This window comes from Theobroma cacao, chromosome 2 (assembly GCF_000208745.1).
Source record: "Theobroma cacao cultivar B97-61/B2 chromosome 2, Criollo_cocoa_genome_V2, whole genome shotgun sequence".
In the NCBI taxonomy this organism is placed as follows: Eukaryota; Viridiplantae; Streptophyta; class Magnoliopsida; order Malvales; family Malvaceae; genus Theobroma; species Theobroma cacao.
Genome location: NC_030851.1, coordinates 3,869,506 through 3,893,746, shown reverse-complemented (window position 1 = coordinate 3,893,746; position 24,241 = coordinate 3,869,506). Strand labels below are relative to the sequence as shown.

At 36.4% G+C, this 24,241-nt stretch overlaps 4 protein-coding genes and 1 non-coding gene across 7 annotated transcripts; 2 read left to right on the top strand and 3 right to left on the bottom strand.

Annotated features, from left to right (window-relative positions):
- LOC18607723 (beta-galactosidase 3) lies at positions 845-6,062 on the top strand. Of its 2 annotated transcripts, none has more exons than XM_018115375.1 (18): positions 845-1,330; positions 1,446-1,541; positions 1,649-1,761; positions 1,840-1,906; positions 2,064-2,156; positions 2,261-2,404; positions 2,560-2,648; positions 2,739-2,844; positions 3,170-3,257; positions 3,410-3,528; positions 3,624-3,788; positions 3,910-4,088; positions 4,182-4,291; positions 4,375-4,484; positions 4,749-4,859; positions 4,934-5,047; positions 5,153-5,336; positions 5,440-6,062. In XM_018115375.1, exons 1-18 carry the CDS (start codon positions 1,163-1,165, stop codon positions 5,463-5,465), a joined length of 2,082 nt encoding a protein of 693 aa, XP_017970864.1. In that variant the 5' UTR covers positions 845-1,162; the 3' UTR covers positions 5,466-6,062. The 2 variants fall into 2 exon arrangements, with proteins under 2 accessions (XP_017970864.1, XP_007042083.1); XM_007042021.2 differs by having other exon boundaries at positions 854-1,330; positions 5,153-5,355.
- LOC18607722 (chromatin remodeling protein SHL) lies at positions 7,639-12,066 on the top strand. Of its 2 annotated transcripts, XM_018115376.1 has the most exons (6): positions 7,639-7,852; positions 8,005-8,071; positions 8,193-8,538; positions 9,227-9,295; positions 10,689-10,824; positions 11,705-12,066. In XM_018115376.1, exons 1-6 carry the CDS (start codon positions 7,829-7,831, stop codon positions 11,729-11,731), a joined length of 669 nt encoding a protein of 222 aa, XP_017970865.1. In that variant the 5' UTR covers positions 7,639-7,828; the 3' UTR covers positions 11,732-12,066. The 2 variants fall into 2 exon arrangements, with proteins under 2 accessions (XP_017970865.1, XP_007042081.1); XM_007042019.2 differs by having other exon boundaries at positions 7,643-8,071.
- Positions 12,288-12,360, bottom strand: TRNAE-CUC. The gene has a single exon. It is a non-coding gene; the product is annotated as a tRNA-Glu (tRNA).
- On the bottom strand, positions 12,846-18,260 carry LOC18607721 (WD repeat-containing protein 13). Its single transcript, XM_007042017.2, has 12 exons — positions 17,756-18,260; positions 17,426-17,535; positions 17,126-17,198; positions 16,652-16,799; positions 16,396-16,533; positions 15,414-15,553; positions 15,119-15,166; positions 14,084-14,194; positions 13,826-14,007; positions 13,619-13,740; positions 13,421-13,497; positions 12,846-13,338 (listed from the first exon to the last, which is right to left on the bottom strand). The coding sequence occupies exons 1-12, from the start codon at positions 18,005-18,007 to the stop codon at positions 13,228-13,230; spliced, it is 1,512 nt and encodes a 503-aa protein (XP_007042079.2). The 5' UTR covers positions 18,008-18,260; the 3' UTR covers positions 12,846-13,227.
- Positions 18,602-22,321, bottom strand: LOC18607720 (purple acid phosphatase). The gene is made up of 8 exons (XM_007042016.2): positions 21,823-22,321; positions 21,355-21,555; positions 21,023-21,134; positions 20,429-20,658; positions 19,944-20,082; positions 19,623-19,843; positions 19,149-19,270; positions 18,602-19,052 (listed from the first exon to the last, which is right to left on the bottom strand). The coding sequence occupies exons 1-8, from the start codon at positions 22,012-22,014 to the stop codon at positions 18,857-18,859; spliced, it is 1,413 nt and encodes a 470-aa protein (XP_007042078.2). The 5' UTR covers positions 22,015-22,321; the 3' UTR covers positions 18,602-18,856.

The window sequence follows — 24,241 nt, the reverse complement described above, 5'->3', positions numbered from 1 at the left end:
TGGTGATCATACATTATTTATGATAGCTTTCGTTGAAATGGTTTAGTTGATATATTTCTTCTTCATGTCATTTATTAGGGCTTGAAAAAATGTCACAGATGGCAAATCGACACGTGCCTGGACATGGTGGAATGGAAGCCATATGTATAGCTCCTTACAGGTCAAGAAGGCTGCAGTATTGGCACTCACATGGGGCAAATTGATGTGGGTCACCCATGACTCTGCTGTTTCAAAAAAGCGGCAAAATTAGCTCTAAATGCCCATTTTCTGTCAATTACTCATTTTCTTTTAACATGTTCTTTTGACTTCATTAGTGATCTATTGATTAATCAGAAGAGATGAAATTGTAAAAAGAAAGAGTTTCTTAAGGCACACGCTGGTGCTACTAGGCTGAGATAAACTCCTATGAAAAGAAATTTATGAGAAACGAGTGACTCGTGTAATCATTCCTTGCTTCATATTTAAGGTGATGAATGGAAATTTATGTTTGTTACTTATACGGACTTGATTTCAATGGAGGAACTGGAAAAAGATTAGAAAAGATTTGACAGCATTAGTACCAGAATGTTGACTTCTCAAACCACAGAAGGGACATGGAATTATTGGAAAATAATGGTAATAGCTGAATTGAGATCATGAAACAATGACAAATTCCACAACTAACACGTTTAATCCCCTTCTTGTTGGTGTTGTAATCCCAAAGGGGGAAACAAAAGAAAGAAAAACATCAATCTTGTGCACAAAAGTTTTGTGTAGAAGTTAGAACATCGACTCCGTATGAGTCATGAATGCTTCTTTTTTCTTCCTTTTTGTCAATGTTGCCCCCCGTGAGCCAGCTATATACTACTCTTTTTCGACATATACATTATTGGTAGTAAAAAGTTGGAAGAAATTATAGTGGGATGGAAAGAACCAAAGAATTCTGAACTCAATCTTTTGATTCCCTGTACGATAGTTTTCACCTGATTTTCTTTCCAGTAAAATGGTTTAAGACAAAAATGGATTCTGTTGTTAAGTGGCATAGTAACCAAGTATATATAACAAACTCTTCCTCCGTGTCACATTCTTTCTTTTCTCACACTTCACCTCATTGTCAACATTTCTGATTTTCTGCTCACCCTCTCAAATCACTCTCTCTTCTTTGCTTTCTCTGCTGGAGAAAATGGGAGCCACCTCAGCTTCCCAGTTTTTCCTGTGCATTGCAATGGTGTTTCTAAGTGTTAAAGTGACTCAGTGCAGTGTTAGCTATGACAGAAAGGCTCTTATCATTGATGGGCAAAGGAGAATTCTCCTTTCTGGGTCTATACATTATCCCAGAAGCACCCCTCAGGTACATTGTTTCCTCACATTTTCAATCTCATCCCACATTTTCTTGACAAATCATTGATCTTGTAGCCAACTTTTGTCACAAGTTTAGATGATGAAACGATGTGAATGTAATGCAGATGTGGGAAGGTCTTATACAGAAAGCTAAAGATGGTGGTTTGGATGCTATTGACACCTACGTGTTTTGGAACCTCCATGAACCTTCTCCAGGCAATGTATTTTGCTTCACTCAAAGTTTCTTTCTTTCTCCTTTGTTTCATCTGTTACGGTTTTCCTGTTTTTTTTCTCTTATGGAGTTCCAGTTTTCTTTTTGGGGTGTTAGTATAATTTTGAAGGGAGATATGATTTGGTTCGGTTCATCAAATTGGTCAAAAAAGCTGGGCTATACGTGAATCTTCGCATTGGGCCTTATATTTGTGGAGAATGGAATTTTGGGTAATGAGCATTCCTTCCATCGTGTAGACAACCTTTATGTATTTATATCTCATTGATGTTTTTTGTCTCTTTCCTCAGGGGCTTTCCTGTTTGGTTGAAGTATGTTCCTGGAATTAGCTTCAGAACAGATAATGAGCCGTTCAAGGTAAGGAGGTGTCTTATGTAGAGTAGAAATGACAAAGAAAAAACACAGATAAAAGCAATGCAAACCTTCGTGTGGTCCATTTCAGTACTAATTTTTATTGGCACATATTTTACAAGTTTTGGACATGCCTACCATCTTGCCAATATTGATGTTTCAGCAAGCAATGCAAAAGTTCACCCAAAAAATCGTCCAAATGATGAAGGATGAATACTTGTTTGAGTCTCAAGGTGGCCCTATCATCCTCTCCCAGGTATGGGCATGGCTTTGAGTTCTAATATGCTGAAGTTCTGCAAACCATGAAATGAGACATATCCATTTTGCTTCCAATTTGCAATATGTTCTGTTTGTTTGCAGATTGAAAATGAATATGAACCTGAAAGCAAGTCATTTGGATCTGCTGGTCAAGCTTATGTTAAATGGGCTGCGAACATGGCTGTTGGGCTGGACACTGGGGTTCCATGGGTTATGTGTAAGGAATATGATGCCCCAGATCCTGTGGTAAGCAAAACAGTACTACTTGTCTCAAATTCCCCCCGCAACCATTTTTGATATAAATAAATTGAATCAGCCATTGATGTTGTATTCAGAAGCTTCATATTAGCCTTAGATTATGAGAAACTTTTTCTGGTGTCTTTTTTCAATCCTGGTGACAGATAAATACGTGCAATGGTTTTTATTGTGACTATTTCTCTCCAAACAAGCCTTACAAACCTACATTATGGACTGAGGCATGGACTGGCTGGTAAACTTCGCACCCATCATCAAGCAAAATGGGCTTCCTCAGTTCTGTATTTTCTCCATAAGCTTACAAATGGTCCGTCTCTTTATGTAGGTTTTCAGACTTTGGTGGCCCAAATTACCTCAGGCCGGTTGAGGATTTAGCATTGGCCGTTGCCAGATTCATTCAAAAGGGTGGCTCCTTTGTCAATTACTACATGGTCTGTTAAACAACTTTGATTTCCCACATAGTTGATGATATTGGAAAGTTGCAACACATTATTGGATTAACATTCATGATACATTTCAGTTAAAATGTAGAAACTGACTCGCATGTGCCATACTAAGGAGAGGAGGAGAAAAGCAATTTCCCCTTTATCCTTTTCTTGATTCCCTGAAATTATCTATAAGGAAAATAATGAACTTTGCATCTGACAAAGGTTAATTAAAGTTGTACGAAGCATTTAAAGCTGTCATTTTCTTTTACTATTGGAAGGAACATTCCTGCAGTATAAGCTAAGCTTATTTGCCTTTTCTTTTCTGCAGTACCAGGGTGGAACCAACTTTGGAAGAACTGCTGGAGGTCCTTTCATTACTACCAGTTATGACTATGATGCTCCAATTGATGAATATGGTAAGAGTTCTTATCGGACAGCAGTCCCATTTTGACATGTTTACAATTCGAATACTTTTATTTAAATCTCATTTCAATCTTACTGCTCGAGCTAAACTCAAAACTCATGTGGCTTTTTGACATGTGACTGCTGGTGTATGTTAATTTGACAGGCTTGATCAGGCAACCTAAGTATGATCATCTAAAGGAACTCCATAAGGCCATTAAGTCGTGTGAAAAAGCTTTGGTTACTGCTGATCCTAACGTCATAGCTTTGGGAAGCTACGAGCAGGTGCCCGGACGTTCAGTCTAGAATCTCTGCTTCTTGAATAAACGTACTTGTTAAAGTCTTACCAAGAAAATCAACTCAATGGTAACTATTCTCAGGCACATGTTTTCACTTCCAAGTCAGGCGGCTGTGCTGCATTTCTCTCCAACTATAATACACGGTCAGATGCAAGGGTGGCTTTTAATAATATGCACTATGACCTACCCCGTTGGTCCATCAGCATCCTTCCAGATTGCCAAAATGTTGCGTTCAACACTGCCAAAGTAAGTGATTGGACAATAGTCTTGTTTCTATCTTGGTTAGTCTACATTCTTAATTGGTAATTTGTTTTCAGTTCATTTATTGTGATGAGATGATAAAACCAGATACCATATCTCTTTCCAGGTTCGAATTAAAACATCGCAAGTGCAAATGCTGCCGACAAATGTGAAGTTGCAATCATGGGAGACGTTCACTGAAGATGTATATTCAGTGGAGGATGAGTCACCAATGACAGCCAATGGTCTCTTGGAACAATTAAACATCACGAGAGATACCAGTGATTATCTCTGGTACACAACCAGGTAAGATTAGACAGAATGTATCTCAGCTGAAATTAAATTGATATCTCAAACACAACCAAATATTTCCAATTACTCATTCGGTGATTTTTCCAGTGTCCATATAAATTCAGCCGAATCATTTCTTCATCGAGGTAAACTTCCCACCCTCAGCGTGCAATCAGCAGGGCATGGCATGCGTGTTTTTATAAATGGACAGCTTTCAGGTACATTATTCAGTTTCTCATTCCTGAGCTAATGCCTTTGGGTTAAGTTATTGAGAAGCTTTTCTACTGCTCAAAATTTACAGGATCAGCCTTTGGAACTCGGCAAAACAGGAGGTTTACTTTTACAGAGAATATAAACCTGCACCCTGGAATGAACAAGATTTCAATTCTCAGTATAGCGGTCGGCTTGCCGGTTGGTTCTCCAAATTCCATTTCAATCATAGACTAATTCTGACAATATGAAAAGAGTTTTGGAATCATATGACACAAGAAAAAGACCAAAGTTATATTGAACCAGGCATGTGCTAGCACAGTATTAAAAGACAACAAAGTTTTGGGCGGGAGACAAATAATTCAAAGATCTAACAATTATGCTGAGGTTTTAAGCATTAAAATCCCTTTTCTTTCTATTGAAATTGTTTTGCTGATTTCATCTTCAACTTTTGTGGTGTTGAAGAATATTGGTCCGCATTTTGAGACATGGGACACAGGAGTCCTAGGACCAGTTGTTCTGCATGGGCTAGATGAGGGACAAAGGGACTTAACCTGGCAGAAATGGTCATACAAGGTTGACCAATTTCTCTTCTGTGCTTTCATGGTTTCCCAGTGACTTTCTTCCTCATGATAGTTTCCCATTTACAGGTTGGCCTTAAGGGAGAAGTCAATAATCTAGGTTCACCAAATTCTATCCCATCAGTTGATTGGATCCAAGGATCCTTGGCAGCTCAGAAACAACATCCACTAACATGGTACAAGGTATGGGAAATGAAATAAAGCAATATATATCTGTCCTTGAGAAGGTAGCTTAACTAAACCCTTACAGATTATGGAATAAAAAAGAACTACGATTTCAACTTTCAGGCCTTTTTTGATGCTCCGGAAGGAGATGATCCCTTAGCTTTGGACATGGGCAGCATGGGAAAAGGTCAAGTATGGATCAATGGACAGAGCATAGGCCGATACTGGACTGCTTCAGCTAATGGTAATTGCAGTGAATGCAGCTATGTCGGTTCATTTCGTCAAACCAAATGCCATTTTGGTTGCGGCAATCCAACTCAGCAATGGTACAAGCTCCCCAAGAATTAATATTCATGAATGAAAACATTGAACACTAGTTTAACTTTCTTCCCAACGTGTCATGTTTTCAGGTACCATGTTCCCAGGTCCTGGTTGAAGTCAACACAAAATTTATTGGTGGTTTTTGAAGAAATTGGAGGGGATGCATCAAAGATTTCACTTGTAAAGAGATCGGTGACAAATAACTAAGTTCAAACATTAGGTAGCTTCTCAATTAAAGTGCCTATAAGCATCCCTAAAGGGAAGAAAGGAAGAGAAAAGAAGGATGATGGCATGCCCACCATCACTACGGAATTTAATACAAGTAGGACCTTGGCCTTTTGTACTACCATAGACAGCATAGTAGATGGGTTTAGGCTTCCAAATTGTATTCTTGTGGGGGCTGAAAACTACAGATGGAATTCATGGTGGCTAACCTTCCGACTCTTTTCCAGGCTTTTCTTTTCCGCCTGTGTTGATGGGCATCTTTTGGGGGATCTCCCATTACTTTCTACCTAAGAATTGCCTTGAAGGTGAGGTTAGAATTCAAGGACAGCCAAGGTTATGGCCCACTTTTTCCCTGATGAACGAAGTTGGTACAGCCTTCCTTTGAACCCTAGCTCATGAGGTATGATTCACCCAAGGAAATTCCATTTTCCATCTATAAGCTTCTGTTTTACTATCATTCATATTCAATCTGCTCCTCTATTGATTATTGAGATTGCATTAATTTCGTTTCTCTGCGTCAACCCCTGATCAAGATTGCCTGCATACTGATCTGAAAATCCAGCAATGACTACAAGAGTTGGGAGCAGCCCAAGAATAAGAAACAGTTTCGATTAGTCTTACCTTCTAAAAGGATTTCATTAAGTTATTTCCTTCGTCTCATAAATATTTATTTTAATTCGATTTCTTTTAATCAAAATTTTAATTATTTTAAATATTCGATGAAATTAAATTTCACCATATTTAGCAATTACTTTATCCATATCTTTAAAAAAATTAATTTAAACATTAATTACGGGACGAAAAGAGTAATTTTTCTTTCAAAATAAACTCCTATACATATAAATTAATCAACTTGATAATTAGGGTGTTTATTCCTAAATCGGCAAACTTTTCAGTTTTCATTTAAAAGTTGACGTGTCCAAGAATTTCACTTTGATTTATTTTTCAATTATTTCCAGAAATACGTGACTTGACTTTGTTGGCTGTGCCCATCCGTTCATTTGTTTGAAATTAAAATTCATTTACTCCTATCATTACGTTCTACCACGTTTACATTTAATAAAACATCTTATTAATTTTTATATACGAAGATCCCATCATCCCCTTTCACATAAATTCCGTATTGAATAAATTAATTTTTGGAAAAAAAAATAGAAACTATGCGTAATTTGGCTTTTGTTACGAACCGAACTGGTTCCTGAACATCCAACGGTTCGGTTTGTACAAAAAGATTCCTGATCCGACAATGAACAGTTTGCTGATGGAGTCAAAACAAATTTTCCCATGTTGCAGAAAGTCAACATTCCTACCCCACCTGATACGCCGACATAAGTTACGATAATCACTTCAACCACATCCGTTAGATTTTCTCCCCCCTCTCTTCCCGACCTGACCTTTATGCCATTTATTCTCTGTGCTCATTTCTACGCTTCAATTTAGACATTTCCCATCATCCCTTTTTCCAACAAATTTCAACAAACTGAATTTTATTATTAAAAAAATATTTTTGTATAATCAATTTTAATAAATTTTATATTTGAGCTATTATAATTGTTTAGGTATGCATATATTATCTGTACACTATCACTTACTTTTAAAATATATCAAAATAAAAATTTAAAATCTTTCTAAATAAATATTTTAAAATTTTTTTAAATTTGTTCATTAACAATATGTTAATATTTGATTTATTTGATATTATATAGAATTTATGAACTAATAATGTATAAAATATAAATATTTTTATTAATATACTTTTTCATAACATAATTTTTTAAGGGGAAAAAAGAGATTAGACTGGAAACCAAATGGCACCATATCTAATGGATAAGTTTCAATAGCTGAAAAAGATAATTATGTGGCAACATTTAGAGACAGCAAGCTTCCAAGAAAGCTCGCGTGGCAGCATCATAAACAATTATTTTCTCGAAACGCTTGACGTGGGCAGCACCTAAAGTTTTGTAAAGTAATCCTTGTTGCATCGAATCCCAACTCTCAGCTCCCTATAACGTGAACCGTCACCGCTCCCGCACGCTTCCTCCAAGCTTGAAAATCTTGTAACCAATCCAATCACCCTCTGACGTGTATCCTCACGTATCCTTCCTTTTCTACGCCCATGGAACCCCCCAACTTCCCCCCCAATTCCGATCTTATCCCCTCTTCAAACTCAGATCAGCGCTGATTAAACCCCCACACATAACTTCACCATAACCTCCGGAAAACACCGGAACTCAACTCCCCGCCAAAATATAAATGAAGCAAAACAGGAAAAAAAAAAAGGTTTAAGAGAATTTTAAAATAAATTAATTTTTTAAAATTTCTTTTTTGTCAGTCCACAATCTCTCTCTTGTCCTTGTGCATGCCTGTGTATTGTATTTCTCTGAACATTTGCTTACCCTTTTATTTGCCCTTTCTTTTCTTCCATGGCCAAAGCCAAAGCCCCAAGGCGAACTCTAGATTCTTATACAGTCAAACACATCAACAAAACAATTAAAGGTAAGCCAAAAGAAAAAAGAACTAAAGGATGGGAGCAAAAAGATTTTTTTTTTAAAAGAAAAAAGAAGGGAGAAAATTTTGTAGTAGTTAAGGTTTTTCTAAAAGTTGTGGTGATTGGCAGCTGGAGATTGCGTGTTGATGCGACCAGCGGATCAATCAAAGCCGTCGTACGTGGCGAGAATCGAGCGGATCGAGGCGGACGCACGAGGGGGAAACGTGAAGGTGCACGTGAGGTGGTACTATAGGCCGGAGGAGTCGATCGGAGGGAGGAGACAGTTCCATGGATCTAAAGAGGTTTTCTTGTCTGATCATTACGATGTGCAAAGCGCTGATACCATCGAAGGAAAGTGTACGGTCCATAGTTTCAAGAGCTATACCAAGCTTGACGCCGTTGGAAACGACGACTTCTTCTGTCGTTTTGAGTATAATTCCTCCACCGGTGCTTTCAATCCCGATCGCGTCGCCGTGTACGTTCCTTTTTTGTCGATATATTTTTTCTTTAATTTTTTGTTGTTATATATGTTCTTACTTCTGAGTGGATAGTGTTTTCCCTTTTTTATTAATTTTTTTTTCAAATTTTATAGATTTGTAGCCTAACGGGCAGTTCTTTTTTGGTTAGTTTTTTTCTAATGATGTTTCGATTACTTAACCGCTTGACTAAGATTATGGTAGTCAATATAAGTTGATTACACATTGACTTGAATATTAGAAAAGAAGATATTAAATTTTTTATGCTTGATTATTGAGTCATTTATGTTCTGCAACAATGATATTTTAATTTCTTAAAATTGTGCCTTTTGGGTATTTAGGTCGAAATTTTTACTTGGTTCATAGCTTAATACCTTGATCAATATATGTTCGGGAAAAATGTAATTAGATTTTGCTCATAGTCGTGCATTAGATAAATAAGGTTTCGTAAATTTAAATTTTTATATGGTTTCGTAGCTTAGTACATCATTTCTCGGTGTATTTACATGTGACTTCCTACTTAAATTATCGAAATTTTATTGATCAAAATGACAAACTTATTGGAAGGAATTGGTTAGAGCAAGTAAACTATTAATAAGAGTTGGAGTTTTTTGCCACTTCAGATTTTAGATTATTCTAATTTAAAACTTATCTGACTTTATTTAGTTTGTTATTTTAAACTGGCAGTTATTGCAAATGTGAGATGCCTTACAATCCTGATGACTTAATGGTTCAGTGCGAAGGTTGCAGTGACTGGTAAGTTGGATGCTTGGGGAGATAGCTATTTCAGTTGAGCCTTTTTTCACATCTTATTTGTCAAGTATTGTGGATGAATATTTTGTATGAGGCTGTTCAAAGTATGCAAGAAGAGTTCTCCAAAATGCTTTTCTAGCTATAATTGTTCTATTTTTCTCAAAAATCTTTTTTAAGCTTGTAATAAATCAGTTCTTATATGCATCTATTCAAGGACATAAAAGTAATTTACTAGGGTAGTGGATAGGCTATAGTTTTAGCTGTTATTAATCAGCATGTCCTTTTTGAGAAAGATAAGAATGGTATTATTATAGCTGCCACTTGAGATAGGAGCAAAAATTGGTAAAGAAGTTCTAAAGTTTGGCCCTGTAGTGGAATGATGAAATTTCATTTGCTTCTGCCTCCCTTACTCCCCTTGTCTGCTGTGGAAACAAAACATCATTTTGTTCAGTTGGTTTTATGTTAGCATGGCTAGGGTTTAATTATCTTTTTCTTTTAAGACAATAGCTATAACTCCTTGTAGGCCTATATGGAAGCCAATTGTACAATTTTGATGCAATTAAAGCTTTTGTTGTCCTTTGCTGGACATGAAGAGCAGGGCCACACGATATTTTGTGAGAAGCTTATGTTATGTCAAAGATGGTGTACCATAAGTTTGACTTTGTGTATCCCTTTGAGAATGTGCAGGGAAAGAGGGGGGGGGGGGGGGGGGGTGGTTNAAATAAGGAAGAGGGGGGGGGGGGGGGGGGGGGGGGGGGGGTGGTCCTACTGGTATATAGACCTTTAGCCTTTACATGCCCTGCAAAGTTGATTGGGTTGATATAAATTGTTTTGATATGGTCTTTGGTTAGATACACTGCTTACATATATAGCTCATGGATGTAGAAAATCAAGAATTATCAGCATTGAGTTGGTAGATTTTAAATTGAAAACTTGGATTGGATTAGTAGAAAATTTGGAGAATTACTCACTAAGCTTTATGAATTCTGTATTGTATTGATGTTGTAATTTTCTGTATTGTTATGAAGTAATACACATTGTTTAAAATTTAAGCAGTATTCAGAGTCTGAATGGTTTCTGTGAAATACAAAAATATTAACATGGAGTGAAGTCTCAAATGGATGAGAAGCACGCCGTAAACACAGATTTTTGCTACATTTTTACCTTGCGTAGCTTCTTAGGTTGAGGTTTGTGATTGAAGGTTGATCCTAGTTAGTGTTCTGGGTTTTTAGGTGCCAGACTCAGAAATACTATTCTTGGTCTGATTTACTTTCATGTACATTTTCGAAGGTTCCGTTCTTTGTTTAATCCATGAATTCTATGAATAAAATGCATTGAATTTATAGAGTATGCACTGAAAACTGTTGCCATATTCAGCATACTACTTTTGATTCAGGTTTCATCCTGCTTGTATAGAAATGACAGCAGAGGAGGCTAAACGACTTGACCACTTCTTTTGTGAAAGTTGTTCATCTGAAGGTCAGAAGAAGTTGCAGAACTCCCATGCCACTTCCAGACACTCAGATACAAAGGTATTCCTGCTTTCTTGTCCTTCAATTCAGCATGTACTTTATATCTTGCCTGGACTCAAGGTAACATGCATGTCTGATGGATATCAAGGTGGCATTGAAATGCCATTTATTTTATCCACATATTAAGCAGAATTATTAGATCCCAGCCAAATATATAATTATTCACCTATCCACGTACATTTGGCCTTCAGGATTAATGTTGGTCAAATCGGTATGTTCTTCTTAATTGATCATCAGTCCATGTTGCATTGATGCATAACAGGAATGCTTACATTAAAATCCACCTTCTTACCAGAAGGAGGCAGAAGAACCTTCAAAACTTGGTGTTGCTCATAATTCCCGAGCTATGGTCTGACTTTGCTATTCCTAAAATCTCCAATTCAGTTGTTCATTTGGCATGCTTTATCTTGTATGTATATGCCTGTTTTTGTGGCTTCAATTTCTGAGTTGAGAATATATCAGAGCCGTAGAGTGATAACAGTCACAGATATTGAGATATATAGAGTGATGACTTGATGTGTAAGTGAGAGTCCACAATGTTCATGCTAAGGAGTTAGAATATCGACTATGTACTTATCTCTTAGGAGAATGTTTGAGTCATTTTTAATTCAATAGAGGAAGCGTAAGTTAGTGTTTGTTGAGTTTCATGTTGCACGTATGCATAAAGAGTGTAGTAGTGATAAAAAAATAGTGTACAATTGGGTATGCTCACTGGGTTTACGTTGTTCTGTGTTAGGTTATCTCTGCATGAGTATGGAGCTCATACTGTAATGAGTCATCTTCTTTAATGAAAGTAGATAGAGGCTTCTCAGAGTGCTTATAGTTACCATATTCTGAATTATGCACTTGTTATAACGGTAACATTAACATGGTCTTTCAGGTGGATACAAAACGACGACGGAGGTGACAAAAAGTAAATAAACCTAGTGTTTTAGTCAAGAGGGCTGGAGTTGTTCTCGTTTTTAACCTTGCGTAGGCTTCAAGCAAACCAGAGGCAAATATATCTGCATCAAAATCTGTAGCCTTGTGAGTCGATGATGGTTGACAGTAACTGGTTTGAAAACCTATGTCCTGTTTATATGGTTTGAGGGTCAGTCAGTGAAGTCAACAATATGTTTGGTTGTATGTAATATCACGATGTAGGTTTCTCCTCTCTCTCTCTCTCTCGTTTACAAATTAGGGTTGTGTATAATCAAACTGTTTTTAACATATAAAAGAGCAACAGATTCCTGGTATTGTCTATTTCTCAAAACTTAGCAAAATGACTGACCTTATGGATAACCTTTGCAAAGTTTGGCGGTGTAATTCTCATTATGCTCATACGGAATGGTTCCCACTCTACACTTATCAAATGCTGCTCAATTGGTCTGGCTTCCCTTGGTGGCCAGTTAAGTAGCAGATCTCGCTGAACGGTGATTGAAAAGGCAAGTGCTCCTCCAATTAGGTTAGGGAAAAAATGAATTTTCCGTTGCCGGGACTTGAACCCGGGTCTCTCGGGTGAGAGCCGAGTATCCTAACCAACTAGACTACAACGGATTTGTTTGTTAGCTGCCAAAAACCTAAGGCTATAGTAAGAAACAACCAAGAACTTTTACCCGTGACGCAGTGATCACATTGGGAAGGACGAGAGGACGTCATTATTATTGTTCAACCACACCGATTTGATGAAAGTGTAAGTCCTGTACTGCCGTACTCTATTGGTTAATAATGGACGCCATCAATCCCAAACGACAACGTGAATTTCGTGTGAGTCACATCAACAGTACAGACAGTGTCCTCGATGTTTGGTCTCGTCTAACCTGACCATGGTTTGGTTTATTCTAATGCTAAGGTTGCACCTGCACGTTAACCATGACAGCCTCAAGTACTTCCCTAGGATCCTCTGCCCAAATGTTAAGACGTCTGCATAACCCATGTCCACCGGATGAACCACGGTGATTCAACAAAGCAATTTCCCAATCAAATCAGACGCTCTTGCTTTAATTAAGACGATGAAATGAATAATTGACTACTTGCCCGCATTAAAATCAATCACAGACAAATTAAGGAATGAATTCATAACAACAATGTATTCTACAATTTTTGGTTCAATGGCATGAGTTACACAAACAAGCAACTAACCTAACTCAAACCTGATTGGGCTATCTTTTTTTACTTTCTTCTTTCCACAAATTTCCTCAAATACTACAATGAGATAAAGAAAAATATATATCATGAATACAAAATTTGAGTCAAACAAATGATCACTTGGTTTCCTCATCAACCGTAGACAATGAAGGATGGAATACAATCATTCAAGATGCTTCCAAGGATGCGCCACTTCAACAAAAGAATGATGCAACTGAGCAAACAAAGCTGATTTCCTTTAAAACTTTTATCTTTTATCGCTGTATGTATTGACGTTTAACTTGTTTTTGCTCTCTTCCATACTATAACTACTCCATAAAGGTCCGACGAAGCCAACAAGTTCTCCCCGTGATTCCAAGCTACTCCTATAACTGGAAAACGATGACCCTGCATACACGAATTTCATGCGTTAACAGTAGATTAGCAAAGAAGTTAAAAGTATATACACAAGTAGGAAAGAGAGTAGAACCTGTAGCTTATTTACACAGGTATGCCTTGGCCGAGTTAAATCATAGAAGTAAACATTTGAATCCTCACTCCCAGCAACTTCACAGCACAAAAAATCAGTGTCAGTCAAGATAAATAACTACTGATAGTCTCTTGGGCAGAATGTAAGGTTTTCTGCAAAAATTGTTTGACGTATGTCGAAATTAAGTTTGATGTAAACCTATATATTCTCCCTTATCAAGGGAAAGCAGAGGGCAGAAGGATGCTCGAATGCTGTGTATTCGTGGGCTTAATTTGAGTGAGCAGCGCAGGGTTAGATAACCTTGTATTTCCAAAGCAACACTGCAATGTGGACATACCATCTATCAGTTACTCAAGAAAATCAAAATAAAGACTAGCCGTAGAACCAATGCTGTACTGAACAAACCTAAAGAAAGAAAGACTTCCATCTTGAGTACATGTCAGCAACACAGGGCCCCCGGCCAGTAAGGAAAAACTTCGGTACTGCACCGTTGTGACTGGACATTTCTGCTTGCTGCTACTTCTATAACGATGAGAACGGGATAATGCACCTGTGTGGGAGTCCATACTCACAGTGTATATGCATCCCTGCAAATCTTATCCCATTAGAAACTGTACAAGAAACTATACCAAATTTATTTGATTACTCAGATAAGAGAGAGACCTGTGCATCTCCACAGAAAATGAGCTGACCAGCATGATCATGGTCCATTGAGGTAACCTCACTGTCAAAGACTGATTTCTTAATAATCCTTCCAGTACTGAAATTGAACACCTGGTGTACAGAAAAAAAGGTGCTACCAATCAAATGACAGGGTTGTATGAATGAGAGACTAATAGGCAGTTCTTGACACAGTGATCAATCAACTGAACCTTAGAATCCTAATTTCTGACAACATAAATATGAAAACTAAGAAAATTCAAACAAACACACATGCACACATATTTAAGAAGTGAATGAAGACTTAAAATTTTGGAAGTGGGCCGACCAGCTATCACATTTCAGATTCTTAAACAAGCAGAGGCTTTTCTTATTTGAGCCAACCACCAAAATTCAGAAAACAATTTACAGTGACAATGAAAGCACATTTGATAACTTGTATAGAGTCTAGTGATTATAAACTATACAAATTAGCATTAACATCAACCAAACTAATTGCTCAGTAAGTATGGCTTGATATAATCAACAGATTATTTGTCACACTGTGGTTAACACCACATTAGCTAAAATAGCCTGTGTTTAGCAAGTTTTTGCACATGCCAATAATAGCCCCAGCATCACTCGCAATTGATTCAAGTCATGGTACAAGCCCTTGCCTAAATTAGAAGTGTCTGTACTGTGTGCATGCATGGATGTCCAACTCCGGACACCTGTTTTACTGTATCTAGATCAAATAGTAAATTATCTCCCCATAGTGTGCACCTTAAACCAAAATTGCATAACAGAACAAAGTCTGGACTAACAACTTGGACCAAGAATATGCTAAGATTAATAAGGGAATGTATTTGCAACAATATAAGAGACCACGAAGCTCATGAATAATCTGTGTTCAACTGGTACTTTCCTGTTATTCCTTTAATCTAATTATACAACAAACAAAAACTCAGCTCTGATTTAAGCAGCCCAGAAGCTGTGATGCAAATATAAAAAATGATACTTGTCTTTTAATTTTCTCAAGCAAAGGCGTGGAGCACTTACAGTGATCTCTTTATTTGCATTACCAACTGAAAGAAAGTTGTTATTTACCTGCAGCCAAGAAAAGAAGAGAGAAGAAACATTTTAGCTACCAATTAACTCAAACAAAACATACATACACCTGTATATCTGCAGAACTTTTCCAAGATATGCATTATAGTTAGAGAGAAAGAGACAGAGAGGTTGCAAAGAAATATATTTCCAGACTATAGCAGATAACGAGCAAATGTAGAAGAAACATAAAAAATTTTCCATGGTTAGAAAGTGAATGAAATTATAAATGCTGATATATACTTACAGGATGAAAGCGAATACACATTTGTGAAGAGACTCCATATATTACACGAATGCAAAGGCCTTTTGATAACTCCCATACTCGCACAGTTTTATCCATTGATGATGATGCAATATATTGATTGTTTGATGAGAAGTCAAAATCTGATAATGCAGTAGAATATCAGAAACATGATTAATAAACAATAGATACAAATCTTCCAGAATAATAGTTATCAAAATAAAACTCAACTCTGAGATACTGTTATCCCAAGAGGGATACATATACCTAATACTAATGGTTTAAAGCTTAGATTGAGTGGATCATTTTCACAAGAAGCCATTAAGTGCCATCTCAGGAATTATATGATGGATGCTTCAAGGATATACGTCTGAGACCCATTTTTCCCTTTTATGAGAAAAAAGGTTCCTACTAAATACACATATATGAAAACCATTGGTGAGAAGCATATCTGCGTTTTCCTTTTTTTTTTTTTTTGATAAGCATTTGCCTTTTCCTTTTAAGTAGACAAAATGGCCTGCAGTTCTGAACCCGCTCTGTCCCAAATTATTTTTTTGAAAAATAAGATCAAAAGGTATTCCAACTTGGTTTATTGCTTAGTGACTTATTCCTACCAAGCCACATTTTGCTCTCACTCTCACATCAACTTCTGAACAGCAATCTAGTTATTCTACTGTGCAGACCTTCGATAACAGCATCACAAGGCATCCCAGTATCTCATCCATTCAGTTTAAACAGTTAAAGATCTTTCATGATATGGAGTAAAAGGGGCTACCTAGCTGACCTAGTCCAATTCCACAAAAACTCTCTCTCTCTCTCTCTCTCTATATATATATATATATATAAACTGGAATGGACCAAGTACATTACACATGAACGTGACCATCATCTCATGATATGAAAGAAATGAGCAGATAAGCATGGCCACAAATACTTTAGACTAAGTTATAGGAAAGACTACAGAAACAATACCAGTTAATCCAACCTGTGACATCTTTTGAATGCCCTTTTAGTTGCTTCATAACTGAAGGTGTCTCAGAGACAGTGCAAACTGTCAAAGTCCCATCTGATGCCCCATATGCAAGTAGATCAGAACTCATGTGCCCAAACTTCAAAACTGTAACTGCATATAAGACCAATCATATAGCTTCGTTTTAGAAGATTGAAATTCACCGCTCAAATTAGTATGACAAAGAAGAAAAAAGTCTAGATTGCTTTAAAGATTTTAAAAAATAAAATACCAGCTGCTTTGCACTGGTCAAAGATGCAATGCATTCCAACAAAAGAATATGCAGGCTCAACTCCTTGTCGACGTGGGCGATCACTATCACTTATGCTAGAACTGAAACTTGTTCTGTGATTTGAAGCCAGAGTGCCACTTCGTAGATCCTGCAAGGATGGAAAATCATGCAGCTCTTTTCAATTCTTTAAAGGCCTGCTTAAATCAAGGTTTAAGTCTTATAATAATTGCAACATCAAAACAAATAAGTCTCAAGCTCTTGACATGCAAGAAGTTCCTTTATAATTGATAAGAAAACTAAGACCTTCTGTTCTTTCATTTTCATCATCAAGACCATGATGAATGAGTTATCTTAAAGTGATCAGAAAAATAACAAAAGAACCATCCGCTGATTTCAGGCAGCAATACATGATGCAAATTAAGAATATAACCACTAATTGAGAACACAAATTCCAATAATAAAAGTTGTACATACCCTGCTGCTAGAATTCCAGCTTTCCACCTTAAACAAATGCGAGAGTGGACTTGGAGTAGAAATCCATCGCCCACTGATGCATCAACCAGTAAATTACCCTGATGTCAGAATCGTATAAAAGCATATTTTAAAACAGCACTCAAAAATTAGCAGTTGGTTGTTCATAAACATCTTTAACCCTAGCCACTACTACACATTCAATCTAACTAATGTACCTGCAATTGATAGCCTCAATTAGCGAAGTAAATAAATAAATAAATGAAAAGAAAAAAGGCCAAAGTTTAGAACAAATTTTAGTACCTGTTTCCAGGAGTACTCGAGTGGCTTGGTATTTGCAAATTTTCCCAGTTTCTTGGCCTACGAATGTAATTTCGGTACGCCACATAACCTTTTTCATTACATCTCCAATCCTTCACAAATAATCAGGGAAGTAAGCCAAAAATCTAACCAAAAACAATGAACTGAAAGTTAAAAGCTTGCGTTTAAATACAAAATTAATTGAATTTTAAAACTCGCCCCATAATTGCCCTAAAATTAGCTCAAAACCATGCTCTGAAACAACCAACACACAGATCCACAATTAAAACGTACAAATAAACAAAACCGAATTGACACAAAAATAGAGCTTACAAGTCGGCGATGAAAACCGGACTCGGCTTTGCGAGCAAGAAGAAATCGGCGAATGCCGATGTAATCGCGATCGGAATCGGAAGTCGCCGGTTGAAGCAAGCAACTAAAAATTTCCGGATCCTTCACATTCGCTTTCTTTATAGTGATTTTATTGGTGCCATTATCGGTGCTATTGATACAATCGTTGTTATTTTGAATTGCGGTGGCTCCGTCTCCCTTGGAGCTGTCGTTCGTGATTGTACCTTCCGCCATTGCATTATACTTGCTATCGCCGCTTCATCAAAGACCGTTCACCGGAAAATCAACGCGCCACGTGGATCGGAGAAAGCGGTTGACGATCAGGAAGTAGCTTGGGTTTAAGTTTGGGATAACGAGTGCATGTAAATTTGTCTGCAGAATAACAAAGACCTTTGGCGCTTGGGATGTTCGGTTGAAACTGGAAAGTTGAAAACTACGCTTTGGAAAATGGAGTTGGATCTCAAAGGGAACCGAGAAAGAAACAAATTTAGCCTTTTACTATTTTATCCCCCATAAATAACTACCTACTTTCGCTCCTATCTTTCGTCGGTTGTACTTTAAATTATTCAACTTAAAATCATAAAAATAATTAAGGAAATCATCATCGTTGCCTTTGTGTCATGCCGAAAGAAACATAGTTCAACTTTTGTATGCAGTCAGTAGAAAAATAAATCCTTTTTCTTTTCTGGCGTTTTCTGAGCAGGCCTCAGATCGCTGATTCTTTGACCCGTACTATATGTAATTGGGCTTGACCCATGCTATAGGCCCGACCCGGCCCAGGTTTTTTGGTTTCCTCTTCAACTAAGAGTAATTGAAAAAAATAAAAAGGGACTTCACCAAGCATTTCAACATTTCCATTTTTCAGCTTTAGGAATAACAGTGTATTCCTCACAACAAAAATTCAGTCAAGGAGGAGTTTACTCCATCCACACTATACAATCAAGAATACACATAAATTCAATAAAAGGGGAAAAGGTGAAGATAAAGTTGGAAATTTTTATTGCTTGTAATTCTGTATTTTATTTTTTGAAGAAAAGGGCAGAAGAAAATTGTAAAATGGAAAAGAGCTTGTCATTGTTATCATCATTGAGAGGTTGCAGACTCATCAACTGGATGCCAGAATCTGTTGAAAAACCACATTGAATCAGCTTCAACGGCATATCCATCATGGTTGCGGTGCCAACTGTAATAAGCATGTGTCCGGTTCTTGATATCGAAAATGGCATGACCAAAACTGGCTTCACGATATGCTGAATACACTGGCTGTGGCTCGGTCATGCTACAAATACAAAACGAAATTAACATTTAAGCATCTCTAGCAAGCCTGAAATCGTAATACAAGAGAAGATCGATATAATATAAGAACAATCTTTACTTGGTTGCTAAGCCTTCGATATTCCCTCCATCACCAATAGTGATGTATACAGGTGCAGATTGATTCTTCACAGGTGTGCAAATACCGTTTACAATATTGTATGCAATGTTGGATACACGTTCCTGTAATATATATAAATCAGTATCAATCAACTTCAGAACAAACTCTTTCCATTAGAGTAATTCTACATGAATAGGCTCTTTCAAGTGTATAATCTAATTCTTGGTTTCTCCTCATCATTTAGAAAGAGAAAATGACATCTTCAATCTTAGAATCTGTGCGTATTACTCTTTCATTTTAAAAGAGTTTCTAGCCTTCAATAGATTTTTAAACACTTTAAAAGCCAAGAATGATGTAATTACAACTCAAATTTAGTAGAAACTTCTGATTCTATAATCTAGAGGCAGCTACTAGCACACACACACGATCAAAACCCACACGGAAGACCCTAAGTAACATAGAAAAAGAACTTACAGATCGTTCATAGGCATGGACATGACCGGCAAATACAACATCAACTTTGTACTGCACGAACCATGGCTCATACATTACTCTCATGGTTTCTCCTTCCATGTAATGGTAGTTGTAGCTATTATACCATGGGGAATGCATAAGAACAATTAGCCATGGTGTTTCACTCCTGTTAACTTTTGGTAGCTCGCCTTTTAGCCATTGGTACTGAGGAGTGTACATACCTGTGGAAAAATTATAGATAGTTACCAGATAATCAGCACACATCTCCGCTACACCATTCGAGTCCAAAATTATGTATTGTGAACAATCTTTGTTCTTTACCATATGCTGAATACGAAGACAAGACTATAATGTATGCTGACGCTCTCTTTATTGAGTACCAAAAGGGAGCAGTGCTTTTTGATGCACGATAAGGAACATGATAACGATGAGTGTAAGGCTTAAAAGGCTTTGTTTCACCCTGTAATAGAACCATAATTATGCTGTTACCAATTTACTCTGCCAGCAATCTTTGAGAGTTCGAGTACAAAGTAGTAAGAAAATAAAGATAACACAAATCAGACAACCATGGTTAAAAATCAAAACGAAAAAAAGCATCAGCACTGCTTTTTTAGTATGTTAGCCCAGAGACTGGTGAGCTTCAATATGTTTCTTACAACTCCTATGTCCCCTTCGGAATTGGCAACCACATAAAGGAGGTAGAGGATAGATATTGGCTGCCCATTAATCTACAAAGGCGGATTCAAGAGAAGAAAAGTTCATAGCATTAACAAGTTAATCACAATAGAAAAAGAATGAATGCTTACAATTTCAGGGGCAAAATCAATTTCATGATTTCCTGCGGTCCATATCCATGGTTGATATGCAACACTTCTCTCAACAAACCTTGCCCATGTATCCCATCTTACATTATCATGATTGGGATAGTTATCCGCATAGGAAAGATCCCCAACAAACAATACTGTTTGACCTTTCCTTGGATTTTGTTCATAATGAGTGAGTGTACTATTTGAATCAAAAGTCTGCCCTAGATCCCCTGCATAATGATTTCCAATTCTTATAAGCACATTTAAACATAAGCAATAGTATATTACTAAAAGATAATACATCCACATAAAGAGCAGCAACGTAAACTAGAAATTTGCCATAACTATTGCATTATCTTGAAGATCAAATAATAGCATGGCGGAATGATAGACCAGCAAGTTCAAAAAAAGTCTTGCTAATGCCTTTTGTAAAATCAAATATGTAACAACTCTAATTAATGTAATGTTTACATCTTAGTTAGACTTCAAAATTCTAATCAGCTACCTCCGAACAATGAGAAATGATGGAGGGAGTGGAATACTTATAGAAATGATAGACTACCAAATTAAAAAAGTTAGCAAGCTTTCACTTACCAATGAGACCAAATGTGTATGGGACGTCAGGACCAACTTCAGGAGGAGTTGTAAACCAGAATTTTCGCATAGTATGACCAACACCAACCATGTAGTAATATTTGGTGTTATACTGTACAAAGATTCAATAAGCAAATAAAGAGGCTCAGAATTAAAATCTAAGTATCAGGTTGATAGCACTCGTTAAGAATTTATAATGCTCAGTACTATAATCCAGAAGCCAAGGAGTATAGAGTATAGCCTTATAGGCATAAAACAGAATAGTAACAGGGGAATTGTGAACGTAGTAAATGCTATGAAACAAGTAGATAGTACAAAGAATTCAACTTTACCTCCAGGTTTCTGATGGTACAGTGATGAATGTAACCAGAGGTGTAATTGTAGAACTTGTAGGTTTTGACTTTTCCCTCTGCCATCTTCTTTTGCTTGCTGTTCTCACTCCAGTAAAGCACCGTACTGGAACCGGGTTCATCGTCAGTCACCCATGAAACAATCACAGCTTTTCCGACATGATCTCCTTGTGTTATATGAACCTTGAATTCAGGACAACCACATGAAAAAACATCCAAATAAAGTCAAATTTAGGTTAATATAATATAAGCCCTTGAAAATATGAGATGCCAAAAATGCATATGCACAAATGCAAAAACCAAAGTTCCTCTTTTTCTAGTTTCAATCACCGAGTAAACAAGGAAAGACCAAACCAAGAAATAGAAAGAAGAAAAGGAAAAAAAAAAAAAAAGAAGATTGGTTTCAGAATCTTCTATGGCTCATAAAAACAGAAGAGACCAAGAAAGCACCTGTTGGGGTGCATTGTAGCCAGACGGGAGTCCAAAGACATCGCTGTCAAGAGGCATATCGACAGTTTTCTCCACGTTCCTGACATAGACGCTGGTTTTGCCTCCATTACACAACACTGCAGAACTCAAAACCAAAGCCAGAACAATAACGGCAAAAGCTGCCAAAGAAGGAGAAGAAGAAGAAGAACCCATCTTTGATCTTATCTTCAACACACGCTCTTCTAAGAAATAGCGTTTAAATGAGTCCAATGTCAAATGGAAAAATCAATATTCGATTATTTCTCAGTAAAATACGGAAAATATTCAGGCTATATACGAATATACGGATTATAACTTATTTGATGCCAACCCTTTGAATGCCATGAGCGAATGGGCAATGTCATATTGAAGAAAACTTGATTAAAAAAATTAAAGTCCGAGCAAAATATAATATACAGATAAATGACAAAGAATTTGGAGTTGAATTGAAGTCACGGAGTTCTGCTAATATAATAATACATAGGTGGATACAAAAAAAAAAAAAAAACAGAAGAAAATGCAACATTTTTACTTTTTGTAGTTCCCTAGCAGGGTAGAATTGATATTTTCTATGCTGAGATGGGTTCTGGTAGTCCCGGCTGTCTGTTGTTCAAAATGCAATCGGATTATCACTGCCATCACTCACCATGGGATTGCTGGATATACGCTCTTTGAGTCATGACCCCATTGACTTCATGAGGTGCTGATGACTTGATAGATACGGTTAAGCAACTTAGTTATTGGATCGACCTGATTTTCCTTTTTCTTTTTTCTTTTATAACGGGGATTCCCTGAAATTAGTGGCATATTGCCGTATAGCTTTAGCAATTGATTGGACAGTCCTATTATAGTCAAAGAGATGATTTTTTTTTTTTTAGATATACATTGCACCTACCACTTTCATTTATTTCTTATTTAAGAAGTTCAATTCGAAGAACTCCTTTCTCGTATTAAAAATAAGTATAGTTTTTTAAAAAATTTTAATTATTTTTTTATAATATTTAATAAAATTTATATATTTTTATTTTAAATTAAATAAATTTTTATAATTAATTATTATTAATCAAAATATTATTTATAAATTTATGTATTAAGACGAAATGTGAATATGTCATAAAGACATATCACCATTTATTATAATAAATTAATATGTCATATCAGCATCATATGATATAAAATAATTTAATAAATATTTTTAGCTAATTATAGTTAATCAAATTTTGGTAATAAAAACTTATTTAACTTAAAATAAAAATATAAAATTTAATTAAATATAATATAAATATAAATTTCTTTAAATAATTTATGAATATTTTTAATATTTTACTTTAAAAATATAAAAAAAACACATACATGTTTTTTATAACTGTAGCATTATTTATTTTAATCTTCTCATTTTTAAACCAACTTCATCCAAATATATATATATATATATATATATATATATATATATATTAATGCAAGAATCAAATCAATATAGGAAACCCACAAAAATGAAAAATCACATAAGAGCATAAAAAGGAGGCATGGAACTGGAAGCACCAAATCAACCAACATTACTGAAAGGTTCAAGGAAAATAAATAGAAGCTTATTATTACTATTATATATATATATATATATATGTAATCGTCAATTTAAAACTCCTACGCCCCCATGTATTGAATTGATCCGTTGTTTAATCATGAACCTCCTTTTCTTAATCATCTATTGCGCCAAGAATCTTGCTTTCATCTTTCCTACTCTCCTTTACTGCTCGTGCCAACACTTTGTCCCGACTCCGGAGGGGTGTGGCCGTGTGGGTGACACGCTCGAGAGAAGCGGAGAAGCAAAGTGGCTAAAACAATGTGAAAAAAGGGGAGGCAGCAGGAGCACCCAGAATATTGGACCACAAAACGCCTCGTTGACTGACCCAAAACGGCTTGTCCATGATTTAATGACCACTCATTCCAGGCCCACTTTTGTGGAAATGCGCGTATCCTGATTCGTTTTCTTATTGACTTCTAGGGGTTTAACTTTTTTTTTTTTTGGTTTGGCTGACCTTATGAACTTGTCCCAAAAGCTTCACCATTGTGGGGATTAGTCTTTTCTGCATGTAAAGCTTCTTTAGATATTTGAAAAGATGTTATGCCAATGAAGAGATTGCTTCCTAATGCATGCATGATTATTGTAACCTATTTTCTAGAATTTTTGCCCAAATTGCAGCAAAATTCCAGAAACATGTAGTATAGCAGTACCACAATATTTCTTTATTTGTATTTTTCTTGCACCTTCTGTCACATTTGATATAAAGAGCATACAAAAATCGGTTTTGATATCAAAATTGAGTATATAGTGAGCTTGTAAACCTCATAGAGAAATCATTACCACTCCATTTTTTTGTCACCGACTCAACTTTTTCAT

Coding starts and splice junctions, on each gene's coding strand:
- LOC18607723 (XM_007042021.2), top strand. CDS start 1,163: ATGGGAGCCACCTCAGCTTCCCAGTTTTTCCTGTGCATTGCAATGGTG. Junction 1,762..1,839: donor TGTGGAGAATGGAATTTTGG/GTAATGAGCATT, acceptor CTCTTTCCTCAG/GGGCTTTCCTGTTTGGTTGA. Junction 5,048..5,152: donor ATCCACTAACATGGTACAAG/GTATGGGAAATG, acceptor TTCAACTTTCAG/GCCTTTTTTGATGCTCCGGA.
- LOC18607722 (XM_018115376.1), top strand. CDS start 7,829: ATGAAGCAAAACAGGAAAAAAAAA. Junction 8,539..9,226: donor AATCCCGATCGCGTCGCCGT/GTACGTTCCTTT, acceptor TTAAACTGGCAG/TTATTGCAAATGTGAGATGC. Junction 10,825..11,704: donor CCAGACACTCAGATACAAAG/GTATTCCTGCTT, acceptor ATGGTCTTTCAG/GTGGATACAAAACGACGACG.
- LOC18607721 (XM_007042017.2), bottom strand. CDS start 18,007: ATGGCGGAAGGTACAATCACGAACGACAGCTCCAAGGGAGACGGAGCC. Junction 16,800..17,125: donor GCTGGAATTCTAGCAGCAGG/GTATGTACAACT, acceptor CCATCCTTGCAG/GATCTACGAAGTGGCACTCT. Junction 13,498..13,618: donor TGATAAGGGAGAATATATAG/GTTTACATCAAA, acceptor TGTGCTGTGAAG/TTGCTGGGAGTGAGGATTCA.
- LOC18607720 (XM_007042016.2), bottom strand. CDS start 22,014: ATGGGTTCTTCTTCTTCTTCTCCTTCTTTGGCAGCTTTTGCCGTTATT. Junction 21,556..21,822: donor GCTACAATGCACCCCAACAG/GTGCTTTCTTGG, acceptor CCTGAATTCAAG/GTTCATATAACACAAGGAGA. Junction 20,083..20,428: donor TTGATTTTGCCCCTGAAATT/GTAAGCATTCAT, acceptor GTTCTATTACAG/GGTGAAACAAAGCCTTTTAA.